The sequence below is a fragment of the Mandrillus leucophaeus genome, unplaced genomic scaffold (genome assembly GCF_000951045.1).
Source record: "Mandrillus leucophaeus isolate KB7577 unplaced genomic scaffold, Mleu.le_1.0 Scaffold531, whole genome shotgun sequence".
NCBI lineage: Eukaryota > Metazoa > Chordata > Mammalia > Primates > Cercopithecidae > Mandrillus > Mandrillus leucophaeus.
Window position 1 is genome coordinate 935126 of NW_012105709.1, and position 22980 is coordinate 958105.

General features: G+C 39.7%; 1 protein-coding gene across 1 annotated transcript in view; it reads right to left on the reverse strand.

The window, feature by feature from the left end:
* The window catches only part of LOC105551762 (protein LTV1 homolog), an 89606-nt gene that overhangs the window by 43187 nt on the left and 23439 nt on the right, over nt 1–22980 (reverse strand). Inside the window, exons 2-4 of the mRNA XM_011997159.1 lie at nt 6701–6762; nt 4912–5031; nt 4246–4384 (exon numbers count right to left, since the gene is read on the reverse strand). Of these exons, the coding sequence (XP_011852549.1) occupies nt 4246–4384; nt 4912–5031; nt 6701–6762 (321 nt within the window). The remainder of the gene's footprint in view (nt 1–4245; nt 4385–4911; nt 5032–6700; nt 6763–22980) is intronic.

Here is a 22980-nt window from a genome sequence, read left to right on the forward strand (position 1 = left end):
ACGATCTCAGCTCACTGCAACCTCTGCCTCCCAGTTCAAGTGATTCTCCTGCCTCAGCCTCCGGAGTAGCTGGGATTACAGGCACCTGCCACTGCACCTGGCTAATTTTTGTATTTTTTTTAAGTAGCGACTGGGTTTTGCCATCTTGGCCAGGCTGGTCTCGAACTCCTGACCTTGTGATCCACCCGCCTCGGTCTCCCAAAGTGCTGGAATTACAGGTATGAGCTGCCACGCCCAGCCTTAAATTTCATTGTTTAATTGTTTATGTCTAGTATATAGAACTACAACTCACCTGTGTATACCTTATATCCTGAAACATTGTTAAATTCACTTTAATTCCAGTAGCTTTTTTGTAGTTCCCTAGACTTTTCTATATGTACTCATTCATGATTATGTTGTCTGTGAATAAAGATAGTTTTACATCTTCTTCCCCAATTTACATGCTTTTTACATATAAATATAATATTTTAATTGATTTTTTTTGCCTTATTACACTGAGCATTATCAATAGTACAGTGTTGAATAGAAGTAGTCAGAATGAACATCCTTGTTTTTTTCCTGATCTCAGTGAGAAAGTGTTCAGTTTTTCACTATTAAGTGTGATATTAGCTGCAGATTTCTCAAGGATGACCTTCATAAAGGAAATTCCTTCCTAATTCTACCTTGCTGAGAAGTTTGTTTTTTTGTTTTTTGGTTTTTTTTGTATTGTTTTTAATGTGTAAGGAGTTACACCTTGTGGAAGGCTTTTTCTCTATTGAGATGATCATATGCTTTTAAAAATATTTTGTTAATTTAATGAATTATGTCATTTTCTTCTTTTGACTTAATTTAGGTCTCATTTGTTCTTTTCCTAATCTTTTAAAGAGAAAGTTTAAGATAATTGAAGTAAACCTTTTCTCTTTTCTATTACAAACATTTAAAGCTATAAAATTCCTTCTAAGAATTAATTAAGCTGCATCCCACAAAGTTAGATGTTTTCATTATCACTCAGTTAAAAATACTTTCTAATTTATCTTGTGATTTCTTCTTAGATCCATAGGTTTAGGAATGACTTGTTGATTTCCAAATAGTCAAGATATATTTTGTCATACATTTCTAATTTAATTCCATTCTGATCCAAGAATATATTATGTATGATGTCAATTCTAAATTTGAGACCTACTTTGTGGTCCTGTATATGGTCTCTCTTGGGTGACTGTTTTATGTATACTTGAAAACACTGTGTCTTCTGCTGTGGCTATGTGTCATAGGATAAGTATAAATGTCAATTAGGTCAAATTGGTTACTGTTGCTCAACTCTTCTATATCTTTACTGATTTTCCTGCTGTGTATTCTATCAGTTACTAAGAGAGGAGTGATAAAATCTCCAAATATAATTGTGAATCTGTCTACTTCTCCTTCCAGTTTCGTCAGTTTTTGTTTCACATTCTTAGAAGCTGTTACTAGGCATATAAACATTTAAAACTGAAAGGTCTTCTTGATGTATTTATCTTTTGAATCATCATCTGTTAATACTTGCCCTGCAGTTAACTTTGTGCTATATTAATACAGTCATTCCAGTTTTATTGTCTGCATGTATATCTTTTCCCATGCTCTTAACTTACTTGTGTCTTTATATCAATGTGTTTTTCTTATGGAAAACTTATAGTTGGGTCTTGCTTTACTATTCAGTTTGACAATTTCTGTCTTTTATCTGGAGTCTGTAGGCCATTAATATGCAATTATGCATATGGTTACGTTTAAGTCTACCATCTTGTTATTTGTCTTTATCCCACCTGCTCTTTGTGCCTTTTTCCCCCTTTGGATTGAACTTTTTTACAATTTTATCTCTACTCCATGTATTGTCTTATTAACTAAATTGCAGTATTTTTTAGTGGTTACTCTAGAGCTTACAATAGGCATCTTTACTATACAATAGTCTACCTTTAAATGACACTATACCTATTCATGTATAATGTAAGAACCTTACAATATATGTCCATTTTCCTCACTCAACCTTGTGCTATTGTTGTCATACATTTCACTTCCATGTTATAATACCCATTATATGCTATTATTTATGCTTTAAAAAGTAAGTCATAACCCATAACTGATATTATCCTCAATGGAAAACACCAGACAAGGATGTCTACTTTGGCAACTCCTATTCAATATAGTACTAAAAGTTCTAGCCAGAGGATTTAGGTTCGAAAAAGAAATAAAAGACATATCAATTGGGAAGGGAGAAGTAAAATTATCTCTGTTTCAGGTGACATAATCTTATTGTAGAAAATCCTATAGATCCCACAAAAACACTATCATAAATAATATTATAAATGAATTCAGCACAAGTTATAGGATACAAAGTCAACATACAATGATCTGTTACATTTTCATACACTAAAAATGAACAATCTGAAAAGAAAGTTAAAAATTCCATTTATAATAATGTCAAAATGAATAAAATACTTAGAAACAAATTTAACCAATGAGGTGAAAGACTTGTCCATTGAAAACTACAATATTTTGCTAAAAGAAATTAAAGAAGATGTAAATAATAGAAAGACATCCCATGTTCATGGATTGGAAAACTTAATATTATTAAGATGACAATACTACCCAAAACATTGTATATATTCAATTCAATCCCTAACAAAATTTCATTATAATATTTTTCCAGAAACAGAACAAAAATCCTAAAATTCATATGGAATCTCAAAGGACCTAAAATAGCAAAAACAATCTTGAGTGTATTTTGCAGTACTCAAACTTCCTTGTGTCAAAATTACTAGAATGCTACAGTAATCAAAACATTTTGGTACTGGCATAAAGACAGACATCTAGACCAATGGAATAGAACAGAGAGCCCAGAAATAAATCCTCAAACATATGATTGAGTGACTTTTGACAATGGTGCCAAAATTATTCAATGGGGAAGAAAAGTCTTTTTAACAAATGGTGCTGAGATAACTGGATAGCCACATGCAAAAAATGATGTTGGAAACTTATATCACACACAAAAATAGACTTAAAATAGATTTTAAAAAATCTAAACATAAGAGCTAAAACCAAAAGAAGAAAGCATGGGCAAGCTTCATGATGTAGATTTGGTGATTAATTTCTGGATATGACATCAAAATCACAGACAACAAAAGAAAAAACAGATACATTGGACATCATCAAAACAAAAAACTTTTGTGTATTAAAGGCCATTATCAAGAGAGAGAAAAAACAGTCCACAGAATTGGAGACAATATTTGCAAGTCATGTATTGTATCTGATGAGATTAATATTGATATATTAATAATCTTATATTAATATTTATGTTAATCTCATTGAGATTCTAGCCCTAACTTCCAGTTTACAGAAAGATGAGATAGAGGAAAAAGTTTACCAATATGACTAAATAAGTGGAGAAATACAGAACATGAGACATTGTAAAAGATAAATAGCCTGGTAGGGATGTTGTTCAAGATTTAATAAAGACTGAAGAGATAACAAAAGGTAATATGTAAACTGTGATTGGATCCTGGATTGTGGCTGAATATGGGTGAGAAGAGAGCTTTAAAAAACATTCTTAAAGTAATTGGGAAAACATATTAATATATATCAAGTGTGATAATAGTATTGAGATTATGCAGGAAAATGAACTTAAGAGATACACACTAAAATAGCTAAAGATAAAGTATTGATGTTACTTGGAACTTACTTTTAAATAGTTTTGCCAAAGATAAAAAAGAGAAAGGGAGAAATTATGGCAACAACGTCAACAATTGCCAAGTTTCAGTGGAGGGCATGTGTACTATTCCTTCCTCTTTTCTACAGATTTTTAAATTTTCAAATAAAATGTTTCCAGTAAAAAAAAAAGCTGTGGACCACTAAATTGTACAGCTTCAAATGGTTAAAATGCTAAATTTCATGTTTTGGGAATTTTACCCGGGAAAAGAAAAAGAGCTGTGGGTATCTGACACGACGGAGCTGTTGCAGAGTTGGTTAGCTTGCTCTGCATAGCTCCATGCCTATCAGCTAAGAGGTGTCTGGTGTCCCTTGGAGATATGTAATACTACAGCACAGCTACACTGGTGTTCCCATGTTGAGACAGAATCTTTATGCAGAACTGAAAAAAATAGGATAAGTTTACTTTTATATAATTAATAAAATTACTTCTATGTAATTGTTATTGTCAATTTCAGAGTGCATACAGGGCATGATGATTTGGTCAAAAGTCAAGCATAGCCTCAAAAGCAACCCAAAATGTCCACACACCTGGGTTCAAGGATGGAGGGGGTGGAGGTGGGAGGGGTCGGCCTTCTTTAATGGCTAGCGTACACTGCTTTGCTGATCGGATTGTGTTAATAAAGTCTTCATGTTGTTGTCTCCAGTTAGACTTCCTCACAGGTGGAGACTGTAAAAAATAAAACCAACAAATAATACCCTAGACTATATACCTCTCCATTACAATTTTGTTTAAAGCTGGAATTTGAATTCACAGGAAACAGAACTGTGAAAATTGGAGAAAAGGAGAGTTTCTTTTTCAAAAGTACTCCTTAAAGAGGTTTGGAAAATACAGTAATATAATTTGCAGGCCACAATAGTGAGGGAAAACACAAAAGAAAATTCAGAAAAATAAAGAAACTATAAAACTTTAAAGAAAGACAAATATAAAATTAAAAGTGACTTTCTTCTCAAGTTAATTGCTAGATTTAAAGCCACTCTAACGAAAACATAAACAAGATTATTTTTTGCTACATCTGGAAAATATCTGAAGTATATTTGGAAATCTAAGTGAGCAAGATTATAAAGAAAACAGTAAAGGGGGATTATAGTTACATTACTGTGTTATCAAGCAAAAATGAAACCAGAAGTCCCAGAAATAGGCCTTAGAGTCCCACAGAATGTAATAACAAACAATAAAGAAGATATCAGGAGTACCTTGGATTGTGGAGTCTTCTTCACAGTAGGAATGTCGGTGCCCTGTAATCTTTGCTTCAAAGAATTGAAAGGTTTACGCTTTCTGTTGAAGAGTTTTTTACATATTGGTCCATGCCTTTCCTAGAAAATGAAGGGTAGGGATTGGAATTTCTAAAGTGCACAATCAGTTTTTAATGCCTAGGCATTCCTAAACAGCCCCTACTCCAGGGACGATGTTTGCTCCTCAGAGCCTAGTTCATTCTCTAACAGGTCACAGCAGAGTGAATCCATCTGACTCTTCTCATCCATGTTACATATAACTAGATACTGTGTTTGAGCAAAGACAATAAAATGCCTTTGTAGCTAAAAGACTTACTTCAAATTTGGGTTCATATATTTAACTCAAATGTGGGCAGTATACTTTTTACTCCAACCAGTAATCCTTCAAGTATTCAACATTTCTGATACAAAAACTGAGAAGCTAACACGCAGAGCTTTGCCTGTGTACCATCTGTATAAAGTATGCTACTGTACCACTATGGGACCTTTGCCCTCTCCCTTGGTGGATGTGTGACACGTAATAGTTGTCATTGACACAGTAGCTTTGTAAGACCCCACAAAATACAAGCTCTATAAAAATCACTGCACTGGCTAAGAACAAGCCATGCATTTTAAGCTAAAGGAGAGAGAAAGATCAAATCATTTGATCAATGCCCTCCATAGCTTAGAAATAGGCTTAGGAAATGAAACTCAAAAGTATCCAAGATGTACTTGACATTTAGAGTTCCCTCTGCAAATGGAACCTCCCAGGTCTCAAACTGATTCTCGGCCGGGGGTGCGGCTCCAGGCTGGCAAAGGCAGTGACACACACTGGTGGGCTACAGGGCCACAACCAGCTCCGCAAGCTCTCCCTCTAGTTTCAGGAAGCTCTAACCACAGTTAACTAAAAGACAGCTGTTTCGTTTTTTAAATTCCCCAGAAAAATAAAACCTACAACCTCATTTGATAGTCTTTTGTCCCAAACGTAGTCAGGCTTACAGTTCACATCCTTTAAGTTCCAGATAAGTCTCCTTTATCTAAAATGTCCCAATTTACAGCTGTATTATCATCTTAGATTTTCTTTTTGAAAAAAATCATCTTTCTTGGGAACCCCTTTATAATATTGGGGCGTGTCATCTATTTGATTCCCTAATTTTGAAATAAATCAAGCTTTTATTCAACTTTATAGTCATCAATCAGGGGACTTGACATGTCATTAGCTTGAATCTGGACAACAATTAGATCTGGGAACAGGCCTTACATCCACGTATCATTTTGTTCAAATGGTATAAAAACCCTGAAATTGGAAGGTTCTGTATACGTGGCAAAACAGAAAACAGGAAGGTTAAAGGACTTGTCAGGATTAGTGACAAATTTGCGGCTAAAAGCCAAGTTTCCAGATGTCTAAAATTCAATGCTCATTCCTCTTGACTAGCTAATTTCCCTGGTGCTTTGGCCTTGAAATTTGAATTTTTGATGCTTAAAGAAAAGGCGGAAGAGCCAAAACCTCTTGAGGGATCATTGACGATGCCAAGAGACTTCCATCTGGCATCATTTCAGGAGGACCATGTTCAACAGGGTCGCTTTTGAGTGAGGCAGCATCAATCTGCCTCAGTGTTCTCTGGGCCCACCAGCCATAGGTTATGTACTTCTCCTCTTCCCTTGCTTCCCCTCCACATCTGTCTTTAATCTTTGCACTGCCGCCTCCTCATTGACTTGACAGTTCATTTAAGTCCAATGAAACACATCTACAAAACGTCTTTATGTTTACCAGAACATCTGCTGCAAAGCGTCTTCCACAGACTTCACAGGGAAATAACTCCTGATTGCCATCTGTGTAAAATTCAAGAGCACATTATGTTAGTTTCATGGAATTGCCTGGCCAAGAAGAAATGACTGACTGGAGGTGACCTCAATAGCTTGATATCCTCACTCTCTTTTCCCTCCCCACCAACCGCTTCTTCCCCTTGTGAAGACCCTGTGTAAACTCACCTGTGTTTTCCTTTCCTGATATAAACTCATATCACTAAACAAGTAAATTCCATATCTTCAGGCAACCAGAGTATAATTATTTGATTTAATATTTAATATATTCTTAAATGAAGTGCTTGATAACTTTGCTTGAGACATAAGCAAAAAATACCTTAGTATAAGGTCAGTCATAAATAATCCAGTGGTAACATCCTTGGGATTCCTACTAGAAGGTAAGTTCTATGAAGGCTGAGAATGTGCCTATTTTATGCCCAATGCCTCCAAGTACTTGACCCATAGTAAGGTACTCAATAATTATTGATTGAATGCATGGGCCAAGCAAGAATTGAATTTGTAACATAGAAACAGTCATTCGTTCGATAAATAGATATTGGCTATATGCAATTCTGTGGAAATATTGGGAGAAATCATACATGGGACCAGTGTAGAAAAAAGTATGCAGATAAATGAATGACATTAGAAAAGTATCATGAGAAAAACAAAATATTATGAAATTCTGAAAAAGGGTTTTTTGTATTACTTCCTTTTGGTTCATCAGGAGTCAAATTTGTAAAGATTTAAAAAGCACTTTGATCAAAGCTATGATATCTTAGGTTAATAAAAATAGCAGTTTGAGGTCTGAGCATAGACTTTATATTAGACCAATCATCTGGGCTTTACTCTACATGCAAGGAAAGTAACAAGGGACATTAAGTTGGAAGAATAGAACTGTGGAAGACTGATGTGAGAAAGGCAAGGAAGGGCAAATGGATTGCGAGTATAGTGGGAGAAAAGTGGAGTTTAGGGAAAAAGCTGCAGGTGGGTCAGGTGTGGTGGCTCACGCCTGTAATCCCAACACTATGGGAGGCTGAAGCAGGAGGATTGCTTGAGCCTAGGGATTTGAGACCAACTTGGGCAACATAGGGAGATTGTGTCTCTACACAAAATAAAAAATTAGTGGGGCTTGGTGGCTCACACCTGTGGTCCCAGTTACTCAGGAGGCTGAGGTGAGGATCACTTGAGCCCAGGAGGCAGAGGTTGCACTGAGCCATGATCATAACACTGCACTCCAGCCTAGGAGACAGAGCAAGACCCTGTCTCCCCCACATACACACAAAAAAGCTGAAGGTGGAGGCCTGAAATGGAAAAGAAAGAGGAGATGAATGATTCTGTATCAAAGAGTCAACAGCATAATTAGATTTGTGGGGGGTAGGAGGTGGCAAAGAGAGAAGAATGCTTGAGGATTGTTCTACGTTTAGAGGCAGAAGGACTGAGAAGATGCTGGGGTGTGGGACAGAAACAGGAAACTTGAAAAGAAGGGCCATCTTAGGAAGAAAAATGACCTCAGCTTTGGAAACACTGAGTTGAAATAGAGTTGTCCAGCCAGCAGGATGGAAATGAGGGAGGTCAGGGTTAGAGACACAGATGTAGGCTTTGAGAAATGAAGTAAAGGCATGATATTGCCAGGGAAGAAGTCATGGAAAGAGAAGTGCAGAGATGATCCTTAGGGAAACTTATATTTAGGGCCAAGAAAATGATGATGATAAGCCAGGAGGAGAAACAGGAGAGAACAGGGTCATGGAAACCAAGGAAGACAGTTTGAAAAAGGAAGCCCTAGTTAACAGGAAGCAGATGGGTAGCCTGCTACAGACATTGTTGATTTAAATGATTTCTTCTCACATCTGCTAATTGGTATTGTATTTTCAACACAGGTCATCCATCACAGCACACAGAAATACCTCTTGCCCTCCCTGTTCTTTTGGTGCAGTTTGTAAAACTTCATCTAAATATATATAAATGTATATAAAATATGTGTACATATTTTTAAGCAAGGGTACCACAACCTGAAACTACTCATCTTGATTATAAAACTACTGCTGCTCTTTCTAAAACACTAGTGAAGGATAATCTATTTTTATGAATATTACAGTAACATTTGTGTGGTGCTTTACTATGTTATCTAATGTGATCCTCACAGTGACCCTATGAGACAGGGTTAGTACTATTTTTATTTTACAAATGAGCAAACGGAGGCTCAAGTAGGTAACTTCTCTACGACTGTAGGTAGTAAGTGGCAATACTGGGACTTGAATTTGAGTCTCTTTCCAAGTATTAAGACTATTAATTCAACCATCACCACAACTAGAGAGATGTTAGTACTCACCTGCAAAGCAACTAGAAGTCCCTAGAGGATTAATGACCTTTGGTTGAAATCAGTGAGTTCAATGAGTTTAAAATATTGACAGATACAAATGATATGATTCAATTCAATACTTGGATACAGATGGACCACCACATTCTGAACCACATTCAACTCAGAAGCTTGAGTATAAGGAAGGAAGGGAACACCTAGCTAGCCAGCTGAATCAAACATGGAGATCAATGAGGTCTGCAGTGTTTGTTTTGTATATTGAATCACATGGAATAGGCGATTGCTAGAACATTAAAAGAACCTTTTGAAGCTCCCAAAATGCCTTTCAATAGGTGAATGGTGAGCCTGGAATACTGCTCAGCAATAAAAATGCGTGTTTTTTTTTTGTTTGTTTGTTTTTTTTTTTTGAGACAGGACCTCGGTCTTTTGCCCAGGCTAGGATACAGTGGGACAATCACGACCAATTACAGCCTCTACCTTCTGGACTCAAGCAATCCTCTCACCTCAGCTTCTTGAGTGGCTGGGACAACAGGCATGTGCCACCACACCCAGCTAGCTTTTTTTTATTTTTTGTAGAGATGGGGTCTCACTATATTGCTCAGACTGGTCTCGAACTCTTGGGTTCCAGCAGTCCTCCCATCTTGGCCTCCCAAAGTATTGGGATTGCGGGTGTAAGCCACCGTGCCCAGCTGAAAAAGAACACCACTGATACATGCAACAACCTGGACGGATGTCAGTATTAGGTGAAACGAGCCCATCTTCAAAGGTCACATGCTGTGTGATTTCACCTGCATAACTTATTAAAAAATGACAAAATTAGAGAAATAGGACACAGATTAGAGACTTTAAAAGGATAAAGATGATTGGGAGTGAGGTGGAAGGTGATTGTGACTCTATGAGGTTAGAATGAGGGAGATCTCTGTATAATGGAATAGTTCTGTATCTTCATTGTGAGGTGGTTTTGCATGTTATCAAATTGTGCAGACTGTGAACACACCTTGTACTAATGTCAGTTTCCTGGTTTTGATATTGTACTATAGTTATTTAAGATGTAACTTGGGGAAAACTGGGTAAATGGCATCCAGCATCTATCTCTCTGTGCTGTTTTGTAACATTTTGTAAAACTATAATTATATCAAAATTAAAAGTTTAAAAATAATATCTAGGGGTCAGCAAACTGTAGCCAGTGGACCAAATCTGAGCCTTTTTTTTTTTTTTCGTAAATAAAGTTTTATGGGAACACAGCCATGCTCATTTGTATACGTAGTATTTATTGCTGTTTTCTGGCTCCAAGAGCAGATTTTAATACTTTTAATGAAGGCCATATGACCCGCAAAGCCAAAAATTATACTACTTGGCCTCTGACAGAAATAGGTTGCCAAAAATTGCTGAACCATTTTTATATTAATTTAAAGGAATTTGTGGGAGAATAACATGGAAAAATATTAATGAAACATTTTTATTCATATATTTACTAATAAAGACTGGAAGGGCACACAAGAGTAATTACTTTGGGTATGAGTAAAGATGAATATTACTTTTAGTTTTCTGTATTTCCAAACTTTTAATGAGAATTATGCATTACTGTTTTAAAAATCAGAACAAATGAGTGCCTTTTAAAAAATAAAGAAGGACCCCTTTGGTAGAAGATGTTCTAAAACAATGAGTATCACCTCAGCGATTTCTTTTCCTGTCTACCTGGAATCATACTTGGTAAACTATCATAGTGGCTATTGTTTTCAAACATTGGTTTGTAATCTTTGAAAACATTAAAAATGAGTAACAGAAAGTAATCTGGGAGTGATAAAGCTCTGTTTAACACATCAAAAATAAAACATAGGCCAGGAATGGTGGCTCACACCTATAATCCCAGCATTTTGGGAGGCTGAAGCGAGAGGGTTGCTTGAGCTCAGGAGTTCAATACCAGCCTGGGAAACACAGTGAATTGCTTGAGTCCAGGAGGCTGAGGTTGCAGTGAGCCATGATTGATTGTGCCTGGGCAACAGAGCTAGACCCTATCTCAAAAAAAAAACCAAAAACCAAAAAACAAACAAACAAAAAAAAACAGGGACAACATGAGCAGGAAAAAAAAATAAAAACAAAAACAAACAAACATTACAAAGAAGCATGGAGAGAATTAGGGTTAGATTAAAACTGAAAAAGTTTTACTTCTGACCAGATATTCCCTTTCTTGAGCTGGAAATTAAGAGTGCTTTGTAGAGAACTAAGCTATCCACATTTTCTTAAAGGAACATGGTAGAGAAGAAAAAGGAAGACACTTTCTCATTCAGATGCCTGCAAATCACAGAATTCTTAAGTTCTTTGCAGTCCAGAACATGCAAATATTTAGCAATATCAACATCTTCCAAGGCCCTATGGCAAGGGGGTGGAATAATGGCCTCAACTTATCAATAAAATTTATCTCAGGAACATGAGTCATGAGACAAGAAAAAGAATTAAGACTCAGTTAGGATAGCAGATCCTATCTAATTTAGAGCTTCCCATCTAATTTTGCTTTCTCCCTAAACCCCAACAAAGCTACAGTAAAGGGACAAAGGGACATAGAAACATAGGACAGGGAGGAAAGAAAACAAGAAACCTAAAATTTGGAAAGCTAATAGACATTGTAACTGACTTGGAGGACTTAAAGCAACACCAAACTCTACTTCCCAAACTAACAGTAAGGGAGAACTGAGAACGATCCAGACGCACCCTACAGACTCTTAAAAGTCACAGGAACTCCTGGACAGCATGTACCTCTACAACTGGGGCAGGCAAATGAGGAGGAAGAGACTGTCAAAATATGGAGGACTAAGGGGAAAGCTCTTTGAAAGAAGTTAAGATTCCTAGATCATGCCCCGCCCCCAACCCCTGCCCCACACCGCAACTCTCCTGCTCCTTGGATACATGCCCTTCCCCATCTCTAGGTGATTCTGCTTTCTGGAAAGGTAAAAATAAGCAGTCTGTGCATTAGTCAATATGAGGCACGTCTGAAGGTATGAATACTACAGCAAAAACAGGTAGGTATAGATACAGACATACACACAGTCAATTCTCATTATTTTTGGTAGTTAAGTTCTATAAAGTCACTGTGAGCACTGAATTAGCAAATACTGAACTGTGGCTACTAGGGGAAATACAGAGTTAGGTTTCCGTCTTTTTTTGTTAATGGATCAATACAAAAACCTTGTTTTATGTGTATTTCTGTTTAAAGACACTTTCTTTACAGTGTTGATTCAGTAATGTTGAACTCATGCCAACAGCACTGTAACTCATGCCTGAATGTTTACCTAATGCACATATTTTCTCCTTAGGGCAAATCACAGCCTTCAGCTTAGGAACACCAGACAGAACTTCAGCACTGTGCTAGGTGGCCTTTCCCCATCCCCTTCCACCTTTGAGACAAGGTCTTGCTCTGTCACCCAGGCTGGAGTACAGTGGTGCGATCTTGGCACACTGCAATCTCTGCCTCCTGGATTCAAGCAATCCTCCCACCTCAGCCTCCCGAGTAGCTGGGAGCACAGGCCCACATCACCACACCTGGCTAATTTTTTGTATTTTTGGTAGAGATGGGGTTTCACCATGTTGGCCAGGCTGGTCTCGAACTCCTGGCTTCAAGTGATCCTCCTGCCTCAGCCTCCCAAAGTGCTTGGATTACAGGTGTGAGCCACTAACACGGCTATTTTAAACAGTGAAATCACCAAAGAAAAAGCACAAAAATGTGGAAAATGTGGCACTAAATGGCCCATGGAAGGAACTTGAGTACATTATGAGCATTAAAACTAGAAAGTAGAGTATTACCTTGTTCAGCCTCAGCTGGGAAAATGTGCTGGATGACTCAACTTTTTTATCACTATGTGCATGTCTGCAAATGACCATAAAAGTGCCATGAGTACTGATGTTAGGGTTACAAGTAAGTTTTAGCAAGTAGGTAAATTTGCAAATAGGGAATCCATGAATAACAAGAATCAGCTATATATGTATGCATGTCTATATATACATGTATATGGGTACATATATACAATCTAGTGATTAATTTCATGAATAGTGATATTGAAAGCAGAGAATATTCACATGCCCATCTTCTTCTACTTGGCTTAGAGGACTCTGCTTGCCAAACCCTTGCCCTCAGGGCAAAATGTAACTTCCCTGGGAATCAAATTATTCCACTAGCAAATATGTAAAGACACTGATATTGGGAGATTCCCGAACAGCTCACTCAGACCACCCTACAATACAGCTTGGTCATGAAATACTGCTCACTTGTTCGTTATTTCCATGTTTTTCCTCTTCCAGTCTTAATGATGAACAAACAGACAGGAATTTCCAAAGATCTGAAGAATGTCTCTAGCAGGTAAGTCCAAAACAGACAAAAAAAAAATTAAAGGAAAATTATAACTCTTAGAAATTAAAAAAGTCTTTAGGAGAAAAACTCAATAGAGAGTTGAAAGATAAAATTAGGAAAATCTCCCAGAAAGTAAAGTAAAATGGCATAGAAATGGCAAAGAAACAAGCAAAGTAGAATACTGGTCCAGACGGGTCTACTCCAAATAATACTTCAAGAGAGAAAAAGGAGAAAATATGAGGAAGAGAATAAAAATATTTTTAAATTATTTCCAAAAAAGAAGGACATAAACCTCCTGTGGTGGTTAATACTGAGTGTCAACTTGATTGGATTGAAGGATGCAAAGTATTGATCATGGGTGTGCCTGTGAGGGTGTTGCCAAGGGAGATTAACACTTGAGTCATTGGGCTGGGAAAGGCAGACCCACTGTCAGTCTGGGTGGGCACAATCTAGTCAGCTGTCAGCAAGGCTAGAATATAAAGCAGGAAGAAAAATATGAAAAAACTAGACTGGCCTCCTAGCCTACATCTTTCTCCCGTGCTGGATACTTCCTGCCCTTGAACATCAGACTCCAAGTTCTTCAGTTTTGGGACTCAGACTGGCTCTCCTTTCTCCTCAGCTTGCAGACGGCCTATTGTGGGACCTTGTGATCATGTGAGTTAATACTTAATAAATTTCCCTTTATATACATTTCCTATTAGTTCGGTCTCTCTAGAGAACCCTGACTAATACAGATTTTTGTACCAGGAGTTCTAGAACAACAGAATATTAAGAATGGAGTTCTTTCATCGGTTTTGGGGTTTCTGGAGTTGGCTGCTTAATATAATTAGATCCAAAAATGCTAAGGACTCTACTTCTAATAGTATGAAAAACACTGATAGTCCTTGGCATGAACTGTTTAGAGAGTTATAATAATAATAATGCATTTGACACACCTGATTCATTGCTCATGAGAGGCAAGGAGTTTAGTGACTCTATACGTAATACCTTTGACCATATGTGGAGAACCAAGGAACATAATGAAGCTGGTTAGTTGCTCCTAAGTTCAGTGGACAAAGTGATGAAAGAAAATGATGAATTCAGGGATTTTTAACTCCCAGCTTCAGAAGCAGATACTTAGCCTCAAATCTGCTAAGATTGCCCAGAGTGAGAGTCTTATCTCCTTTAGAGAAAGAGCTGAAATTATGGAAAAACAGATACAAGCTTTTATCATGCAAGTGGCTGAGCTGCAATGAAAGGTGCATGCACAGCCTCGCCAGGTGTCTGCTGTTGAAGTGAGGTCATTGGTTGGAAAAGAATGAGACCCTGCAACTTTGAATGGGGACATGTGGGAGTACCCTGATGAAGGTGGGGACACTGAGTTTGTAAACTCTGATGGACCTTTTTTGCCAGAAGAAACAGCTTCCCCATCCCCAGTAGTGGCAACATCCCTTCCCTGACCCATGCTGCCATCAGCCTTTCCACCTTTGTCTGAAGAGATAAACCCTGCGCTGCCTGAGGCAACAGTTATGGCCTCCCCCAAGGCAGTTGCCAGGCAAGATAATGTTGATTCTCCTCAGAAACCACCCCCAACACCTCTGTTTGCTTCTAGATCTATAAATAGACAAAAGTCTTGGCGGGCCCTAGAAGTGAGGTTGAGAATGTGACCCATGAGAGGTGTGATACATTCAAAAAGAACTGTTTTCTAACTTACATAAACAGAAATCTGGAGAACAGGCATGGGAATGGATATTAAGGGTGTGGGATAATAGTGGAAGGAACATAGAGTTGGATCAGGCTGAATTTATAGATTGGGGGACACTAAATAGAGACTCTGCATTTACTGTTGCAGATCAGGGAGTTTTAAAAAAATCTAACAGTTTATTTGCTTGGTTAGCTGAAATACGGATTAAAAGATGGCCCACTGTGAGCAAGCTGGAAATGCCTGATCTCCCTTGGTTTAATGTAGAAGAAGGGACCCAAAAGCTTAGGGATGGTGGGGTGGATTAGTCACTTTAGACCTACTCATCCCATCCAGGAGGGTCCAGAAAATATACCCTTGACCAATGTGTTGTGAAACAGATTTGAGAGGGCAGCACCTGCATCTTTGAAGAGTCTTGTAATTGCCCTTCTCTATATGTCAGATCTAACAGTGGGATACACAGTCACCCAACTACAAAATTTAAATACAATGGAAATAGGCCAGGTGCAGTGGTGGCTCATGCCTGTAATCCCAGCACTCTGGAAAGCTGAGGTGGGCAGATCACTTAAGGTCAGGAGTTCAAGACAACCCTGGCAAACATGATAAAATCCAATCTCTACTAAAAATACAAAAATTAGCTGGGTGTGGTGCTGGGCACCTGCAGTCCCACATACTCAGGAGGCTGAGGCAGGGAATCCTTTGAACCTGGAAGGTGGAGGTTGCAGTGAGCCAAGATTATGTCACTGCACTGCAGTCTGGGTAACAGAAAGATACTTCATCTCAAAAACAAAAAAATAAATAAAAGAATAAATAAATAAATTGATATGATTTGTCTGTGTCCCCACCAAACTCTCAATGTGAATTTTATCTCTCAGAATTCCCACATGTTGTGGGAGGGACCCAGGGGAAGGTAATTGAATCATGGGGGCTGGTCTTTCCCATGCTATTCTCCTCATAGTGAATGAGTTTCACGAGATCTGATGGATTTTTCAGGGGTTCCCACTTTTGCTTCTTCCTCATTTTCTCTTGCTGCCAACATGTAAGAAGTGCCTTTCACCTCCTGCCATGATTCTGAGTCCTCCCCAGCCATGTGGTACTGTAAGTCCAATTAAACCTCTTTTTCTTCCCAGTCTCAGGTATGTCTTTATCAGTATTGTGAAAACAGACTAATACAGTGAATTGGTACCAGTAGAGTGGGGTGTTGCTGAAAAGATACCCAAAAATGTGAAAGTGACTTTGGAACTGGATAACAGGCAGAGGTTGGAACAGTCTGGAGGGGTCAGAAGAAGACGGGAAGATGTGGGAAAGCTTGGAACCTCCTAGAGACTTGTTGAATGGCTTTGACAAAAATGCTGATAGTGATATGAACAATAAGGTCCAGGTTGAGGTGGTCTCAGATGGAGATGAGGAACTTGTTGGGAACTGCAGAAAAGGTGACTCTTGTTATGTTTTATCAAAGAGACTGGTGGCATTTTGCCCCGTCCTAGAGATTTGTGGAAATTTGAACTTGAGAGAGATGATTTAGGGTATCTGGCGGAAGAAATTTCTAAGTAGCAAAGCATCAAAAGGTTACTTGGGTGCTGTTAAAAGCATTCCATTTTAAAAGGGAAACAACATAAAAGTTCAGAAAATCTGCAACTTGATGATGCAGTAGAAAAGAAAAACCCATTTTTTTTAGGAGAAATTCAAGCTGACTGCAGAAATTTGCATAAGTAGCAAGGAGTCTAATGTTAATCCCCAAAACCATGGAAAAAATGTCTCTAGGCCATGTCAGAGACCTTCACAGCAGCCCCTCCCATCCATTGCAGGCCCAGAGGTCTAGGAGGAAAATGTGGTTTTATGGGGCAGGGCCCAGGGTCCCCACGTGCAGTCTAGGGACTTGGTGCCCTGTGTTCTAGCCACTCCAGCTGTGGCTGATTGGTGCCAATGTACAGCTCAGGCTGTAGCTTCAGAGGGTAGAAGCCCCAAGCCTTGGCAGCTTCCACATGGTGCTGAGCCTACGAGTGCACAGAAGTCAAAAACTGAGGTTTGGGAACGTCCCCCTAGATTTCAGAAGATGTATGGAAACACCTGGATGCCCAGGCAAAAGTTTGCTGCAGGGGCGGGGCACTCATGGAGAACCTCTGCTAGGGCAGTGAGGAAGGGATATCTGGGGTTGGAATCCCCACAGAGTCCCTACTGGGGCACTGCCTAGTGGAGCTGTGAGAAGAGGGCCATCATCCTCCAGACCCCAGAATGGTAGATCCACTGACACTTTGAACTGTGTGGCTCGAAAAGCCACTGACACTCAACACCAGCCCATGAAAACAGGCAGGAAGGAGGCTGTACCCTGCAAAGCCACAGAGGCAGAGCTGCCCAAGACCATGGGAACCCACCTCTTGCATCAGCATGACCTGGATGTGAGACATGGAGTCAAAGGAGATCATTTTGGAACGTTAAAATTTGACTGCCCTGCTGGATTTCACATTTGCTTGGGCCCTGTAACCCCTTTTTTTTTGAGCAGTTTCTCCCATTTGAAATGGCTGTATTTACCCAATACCTGTACCCCCATTTTATCTAGGAAGTATCTAGCTTGCTTTTGATTTTTACAGCTCGTAGGTGGAAGGGACTTGTCTTGTTTCAGATGAGACTTTGGACTGTGGACTTTTGGGTTAATGCTGAAATGAGTTAAGACTTTGGGAGACGGTGGAGAAGGCATGATTGGTTTTGAAATGTGAGGACATGAGATTTGGAGGAGCCAGGAGCAGAATGATGTGGTTTGGTTGTGTCCCTACCCAAATCTCCACTTGAATTTTATCTCCCAGAATTCCTATGTGTTTTGGGAGGGACCCAGAGGAAGATAACTAAGTGCGGTCTGGTCTTTCCCATGCTATTCTTGTGATAGTGAATGTGTCTCATGAGATCTGATGGGTTTATCAGGGATTCCACTTTTACTTCTTCCTCAGTTTCTCTTGCTGCCACCATGTAAGTAATGTATTTTCCTTCTGCCATGATTCTGAGGCCTCCCCAGCCATGTGGAACTGTTAAGTCTGATTAAACTTCTTATTCTTCCCAGTCTCAGGTATGTCTTTATCAGCAGCATGAAAACAGACTAAAACATAAATTTAAAAAGTAAGAAATAAATACAGTGGGAATATTTGGATCCCAAGGTGGCAGGGGTCAAGTGGCAGCACTCAGCCGTCAAAGGCAAGGTGCACGTAGCTACTGTAATGGAGTACAGAGGCAAAGTGGCAACAATCAGAATAGTCTGACTCATATAGTACTCTGGCACTGACTAATTAATCACAGTGTTTCTAGAAGTGAAATTGATACAAAGCCTACTGCATTTTTAATTAATTTATATAAGCAGAAAACTTCTAGGTCGAATGAACAAAAGACCAATCTGAATTATAAAAAGAGAGAATCATGGCCCCTTAATTTCCAGACTTGAGCCAGTTTAGAGACCCAGAGCTGCTTGAATGAAGGGGAGGCCGTGTCCCCTTGAAAAAGGACTCCATTACACTACTGACAATTTATGCTGTTAATCTTTCTCCCATCCTTCCCCAAGAAGACCTCTGGCCTTCTTGGCCAGGGTAACTATGCACTGGGGAAAGGGAAATGATCAGATATTTTGGGAACTACAGGATACTGGCTCTGAGCTGATGTTGATTTCAGGGAACCCAAAACATCATTATGGTCCTCCAGTTAAAGTATGGGCTTATGGAGGTCAGGTAATAATGGAGTTTCAACTCAGGTCTGACTTACAGTGGGTCCAGTGGGTTCTCGGACCATCCGGGTCATTTCCCCAGCGCCAGAATACAAAATTGGCATAGACATACTTAGTAGCTGGCAGAAGCCCCACATTGGCTCCCTGATTGGTCGGGTGAGGATTATTATGGTGAGAAAGGCCAAATGGAAGCCACTAGCGCTGTCTTTACCTAGAAAAATAGTAAATCAAAAACAGTATCACATCCCTGGAGCGACTGTGGCGATTAGTGCCACCATTAAAGACTTGAAAGACTCAGGGGTGGTGATTCCTACCACATCCCTATTCAACTCTCCCATTTGGCCTGTGCAGAAGACAGATGGATCTGGAAGAATAACAGTGGATTATCATAAGCTTAACCAAGTGGTGACTCCAACTGCAGCTGCTGTACCAGATGTGGTTTCACTGCTTGAGCAAATTAACACATTTCTTGGTACCTGGTATGCAGCCATTGGCTTGGCAAATGCCCTTTTCTCCATTCCTGTCCATAAGGCCCACCAGAAGCAATTTGCCTTCAGCTGGCAAGGCCAGCAATATGCCTTTACTGTTCTACCTCAGAGGTATATTAACTCTCTGGCTTTGTGTCATAATCTTATTCAGAGAGACTTTGCTCATTTTTTGCTTCCACGAGATATCACGCTGGTCCATTACATTGATGACATTATGCTGATTGGATCCAGTGAGCAAGAAGTAGTAAACACACTGGACTTATTGGTAAGATATTTGTGTGCCAGAGGATGGGAAATCTGATGAAAATTCAGGGAACTTCTTCCTCAATAAAATTTCTAGGGGCCCAGTGCTATGGGTCCTGTCAAGATATTCCTTCTAAGGTGAAGGATAAGTTGCTGCATTTGGCCCCTCCTACCACCAAGAAAGAGGCATAATGTCAAGTGGGTCTATTTGGATTTTGGAGGCAACACATTTCTCATTTGGGTGTGTTAATGTGGCCCATTTATTGAGTGACCTGAAAGGCTGCCAGTTTTGAGTGGGGTCCAGAACAGCAGAAGGCTCTGCAATAGATCCAGGCTGCTGTGCAAGCTGCTCTGTCAATTGGGCCATATGACCCAGCAGATCCAATGTACTTGAGGTGTCAGTGGCAGATAGCGATACTGTTTAGAGCCTTTGGCAGGCCCCCAAAGGTGAATCACAGCAGAGGCCTCTAGGATTTTGGAGTAAGGCTCTGCCATCTTCTGCAGATAACCACTCTCCTTTTGAGAGACAGCTCTTGGCCTGATACTGGGCTTTGGTGAAACTGAACGTCTGACTGTGGGTCATCAAGCCCCCATGCAACCTGATCTGCCTATCATGAACTGAGTGTTTTCTGACTCATCTAGCCATAAAGTAGGTCATGCACAGCAGCATTCCATCATCAAATGGAAGTGGTACATACGTGATCGGGCTCAAGCAGGTCCTAAAGGCACAAGTAACTTACATGAGGAAGTGGCTCAAATGCCCATGGTCTCCACTCCTGCCACCCTGCCTTCTCTCCCCCAGCCTGCACCGATGCCTCATGGGGCGTTCCCTATGATCAGTTGACAGAAAAAGACTAGAGTATGGTTCACAGATGGTTCTGCACAATATGGAGGCACCACCCAAAAGTGGACAGCTGCCTTTCTAGGACATCCCTGAAAGCGGTGAGGGAAAATTTTCCCAGTGGGCAGAACTTTAATCAGTGCACTTGCTTGTGCACTTTGCATGAAAGGAGAAATGGTCAGATGTGTGATTATATACTGATTCATGGGCTGTTGCCAGTGGTTTGGCTGGATAGTCAGGGACTTGGAAGACGCATGCTTGGAAAATTGGTGACAAAGAAATTTGGGGAAGAGGTATGTGGATGGACCTCTCTGAGGGGTCAAAAACTGGGAAGATATTTGTATCCCATGTGAATGCTCACCAACTAGTGACCTCAGCAGAGAAGGATTTTAATAATCAAGTGGATAGGATGACCTGTTCTGTGGACACCACTCAGCTTCTTTCCCCAGCCAACCCTGTCGTCGGCCAATGGGCCCATGAACAAAGTGGCCATGGTGGCAGGAATGCAGGTTATGCATGGGCTCAGCAACATGGACTTCCACTCACCAAAGCTGACCTGACTACAGCCATTGCTGAGTGCCCAATTTTCCAGCAGCAGAGACCAACACTGAGACCTCGATATGGCACCATTTCTCAGGGTGATCAGCCAACTATCTGCTGGCAGGTTGATTATGTTGAACCTCCTCCATCATGGAAAGGGCAGAGGTTTCTCCTCACTGGAATAGACACTCACTCTGGATATGGGTTTGCCTATCCTCCATGCAATGCTTCTGCCAAGACTACCATCCGTGGACTCATAGCATGCTTTATCCACTGTCATGGTATTCCACAAAGCTTTGCCTCTGACCAAGACACTCACTTTACAGCTAAAGAAGTGTGGCAGTGGGCTCATGCTCATGGAATTCACTGGTCTCACCATGTTCTTCCTCATCCTGAAGCAGTTGGATTTATAGAACAGTGGAATGGCCTTTTGAAGTCACAATCACAACACCAACTAGGTGACAATACTTTGAAGGGCTGGGTAAAGTTCTCTGGAAGGCCATGTATGCTCCACTATTCCACAACAGAGGTAAGGAAGAGTATGCATGGAATACAGGAGATTCATTAGGGTGTCTCTTAGTATTACCATGCCCTGTGATTAAGGTCAATGGGAAACTACAACAGCCCAATCCAGGCAGAACTACAAATGGCCCAGACCCTTCAGGAATGAAGGTTTGGGTCACTCCACCAGGAAAAAACCATAACCTGCTGAGGTGCTTGCTGAAGGCAAAGGGAATACAGAATGGGTAGTAGAAGAATGTAGTCATCAATATCAGCTATGACCACTTGACCAGCTGCAGAAACGAGGACTGTAATTGTCATGAGTGTTTCCTCCTTCTTTTGTTAAAACCATGTTTGTGCACGTACACACTTGTACTAAGAAGATATCTTCATTTTATTTCCTTTTTCTTTCATCATGTGATATGATTTATTGACTTCACATCACCATTTAAGTATTGTTATAGTATACTTATATACTATACTTACCATAGTATACTCACATACTATATAGTATATAGTATAGTATATAATATACTATATAGTATACTTACATATAGTGTACTTATATGTAGTATATAGTATAGTATGTAAGTATACTATATAGTATAGTAATAGTATTTGGGTTGGGGATTGGTGCATTTCTGATTGTAGGAGGGATAGTTGTATTACGTTAGCCGTAATTATGACCTCATTATCGTCTTTATTTGGAGATTACGTATGATCTCAGGAGATGGATATGGGTTCAAGTTGACAAGAGGTGGACTTGTGATGGTTAATACTGAGTGTCAACCTGATTGGATTGAAGGATCAAAGTTATTGATCCTGGGTGTGTCTTTGAGGGTGTTGCCAAAGGAGATTAACATTTGAGTCAGTGGACTGGGGAAAGCAGACCCATCCTTAATCTGGGTGGGCACCATCTAGTCACCTGCCAGCGTGGATCTAATCTAAAGTAGGCAGAAAAAAAAAAAAATGTGAAAAGACTAGACTGGCCTAGCCTCCCAGCCTACATCTTTCTCCTGTGCTGGATGCTTCCTGCCCTCAAACATTAGACTCCCAAGTTCTTCAGTTTGGGCACTGTACTGGTTCTCCTTGCTCCTCAGCTTGCAGACGGCCTATTGTGGGACCTTGTGATTATGAGTTAATATTTAATAAGTTCCCCTTTATATATAGATCTATCCTATTAGTTCTGTCCCTCTAGAGAACACTAATACACCTTCTGATTTAAAATACTCAGTAAAATGGAAGTTTCAGAATACTGAAGACAGATTCTACAGACTTCCACAGAAAAATTAGATACAAACGATCAGCAATCAGGATGGCTTCAGATTTCCAAAAAGCAAAATTGGAAATGGAAACTAATGGGAAAAACGCTTTAAACTTCTGAGGTAATCTACAACCAAGAATTCTATATCCAGTCAAGCTGTCAATCCAGCATAAGAGTAGAATATATTTCCAGACATCCAAGTTCCCAAAAAGTCTACATCCCCTGTACCCCATTTCATGAATTACTGGAGGATGTGATCCACAAGCATGTGAATGAGATATAGGAAAAGGCAATTATACAATGGATAGAGAAAAGAGAA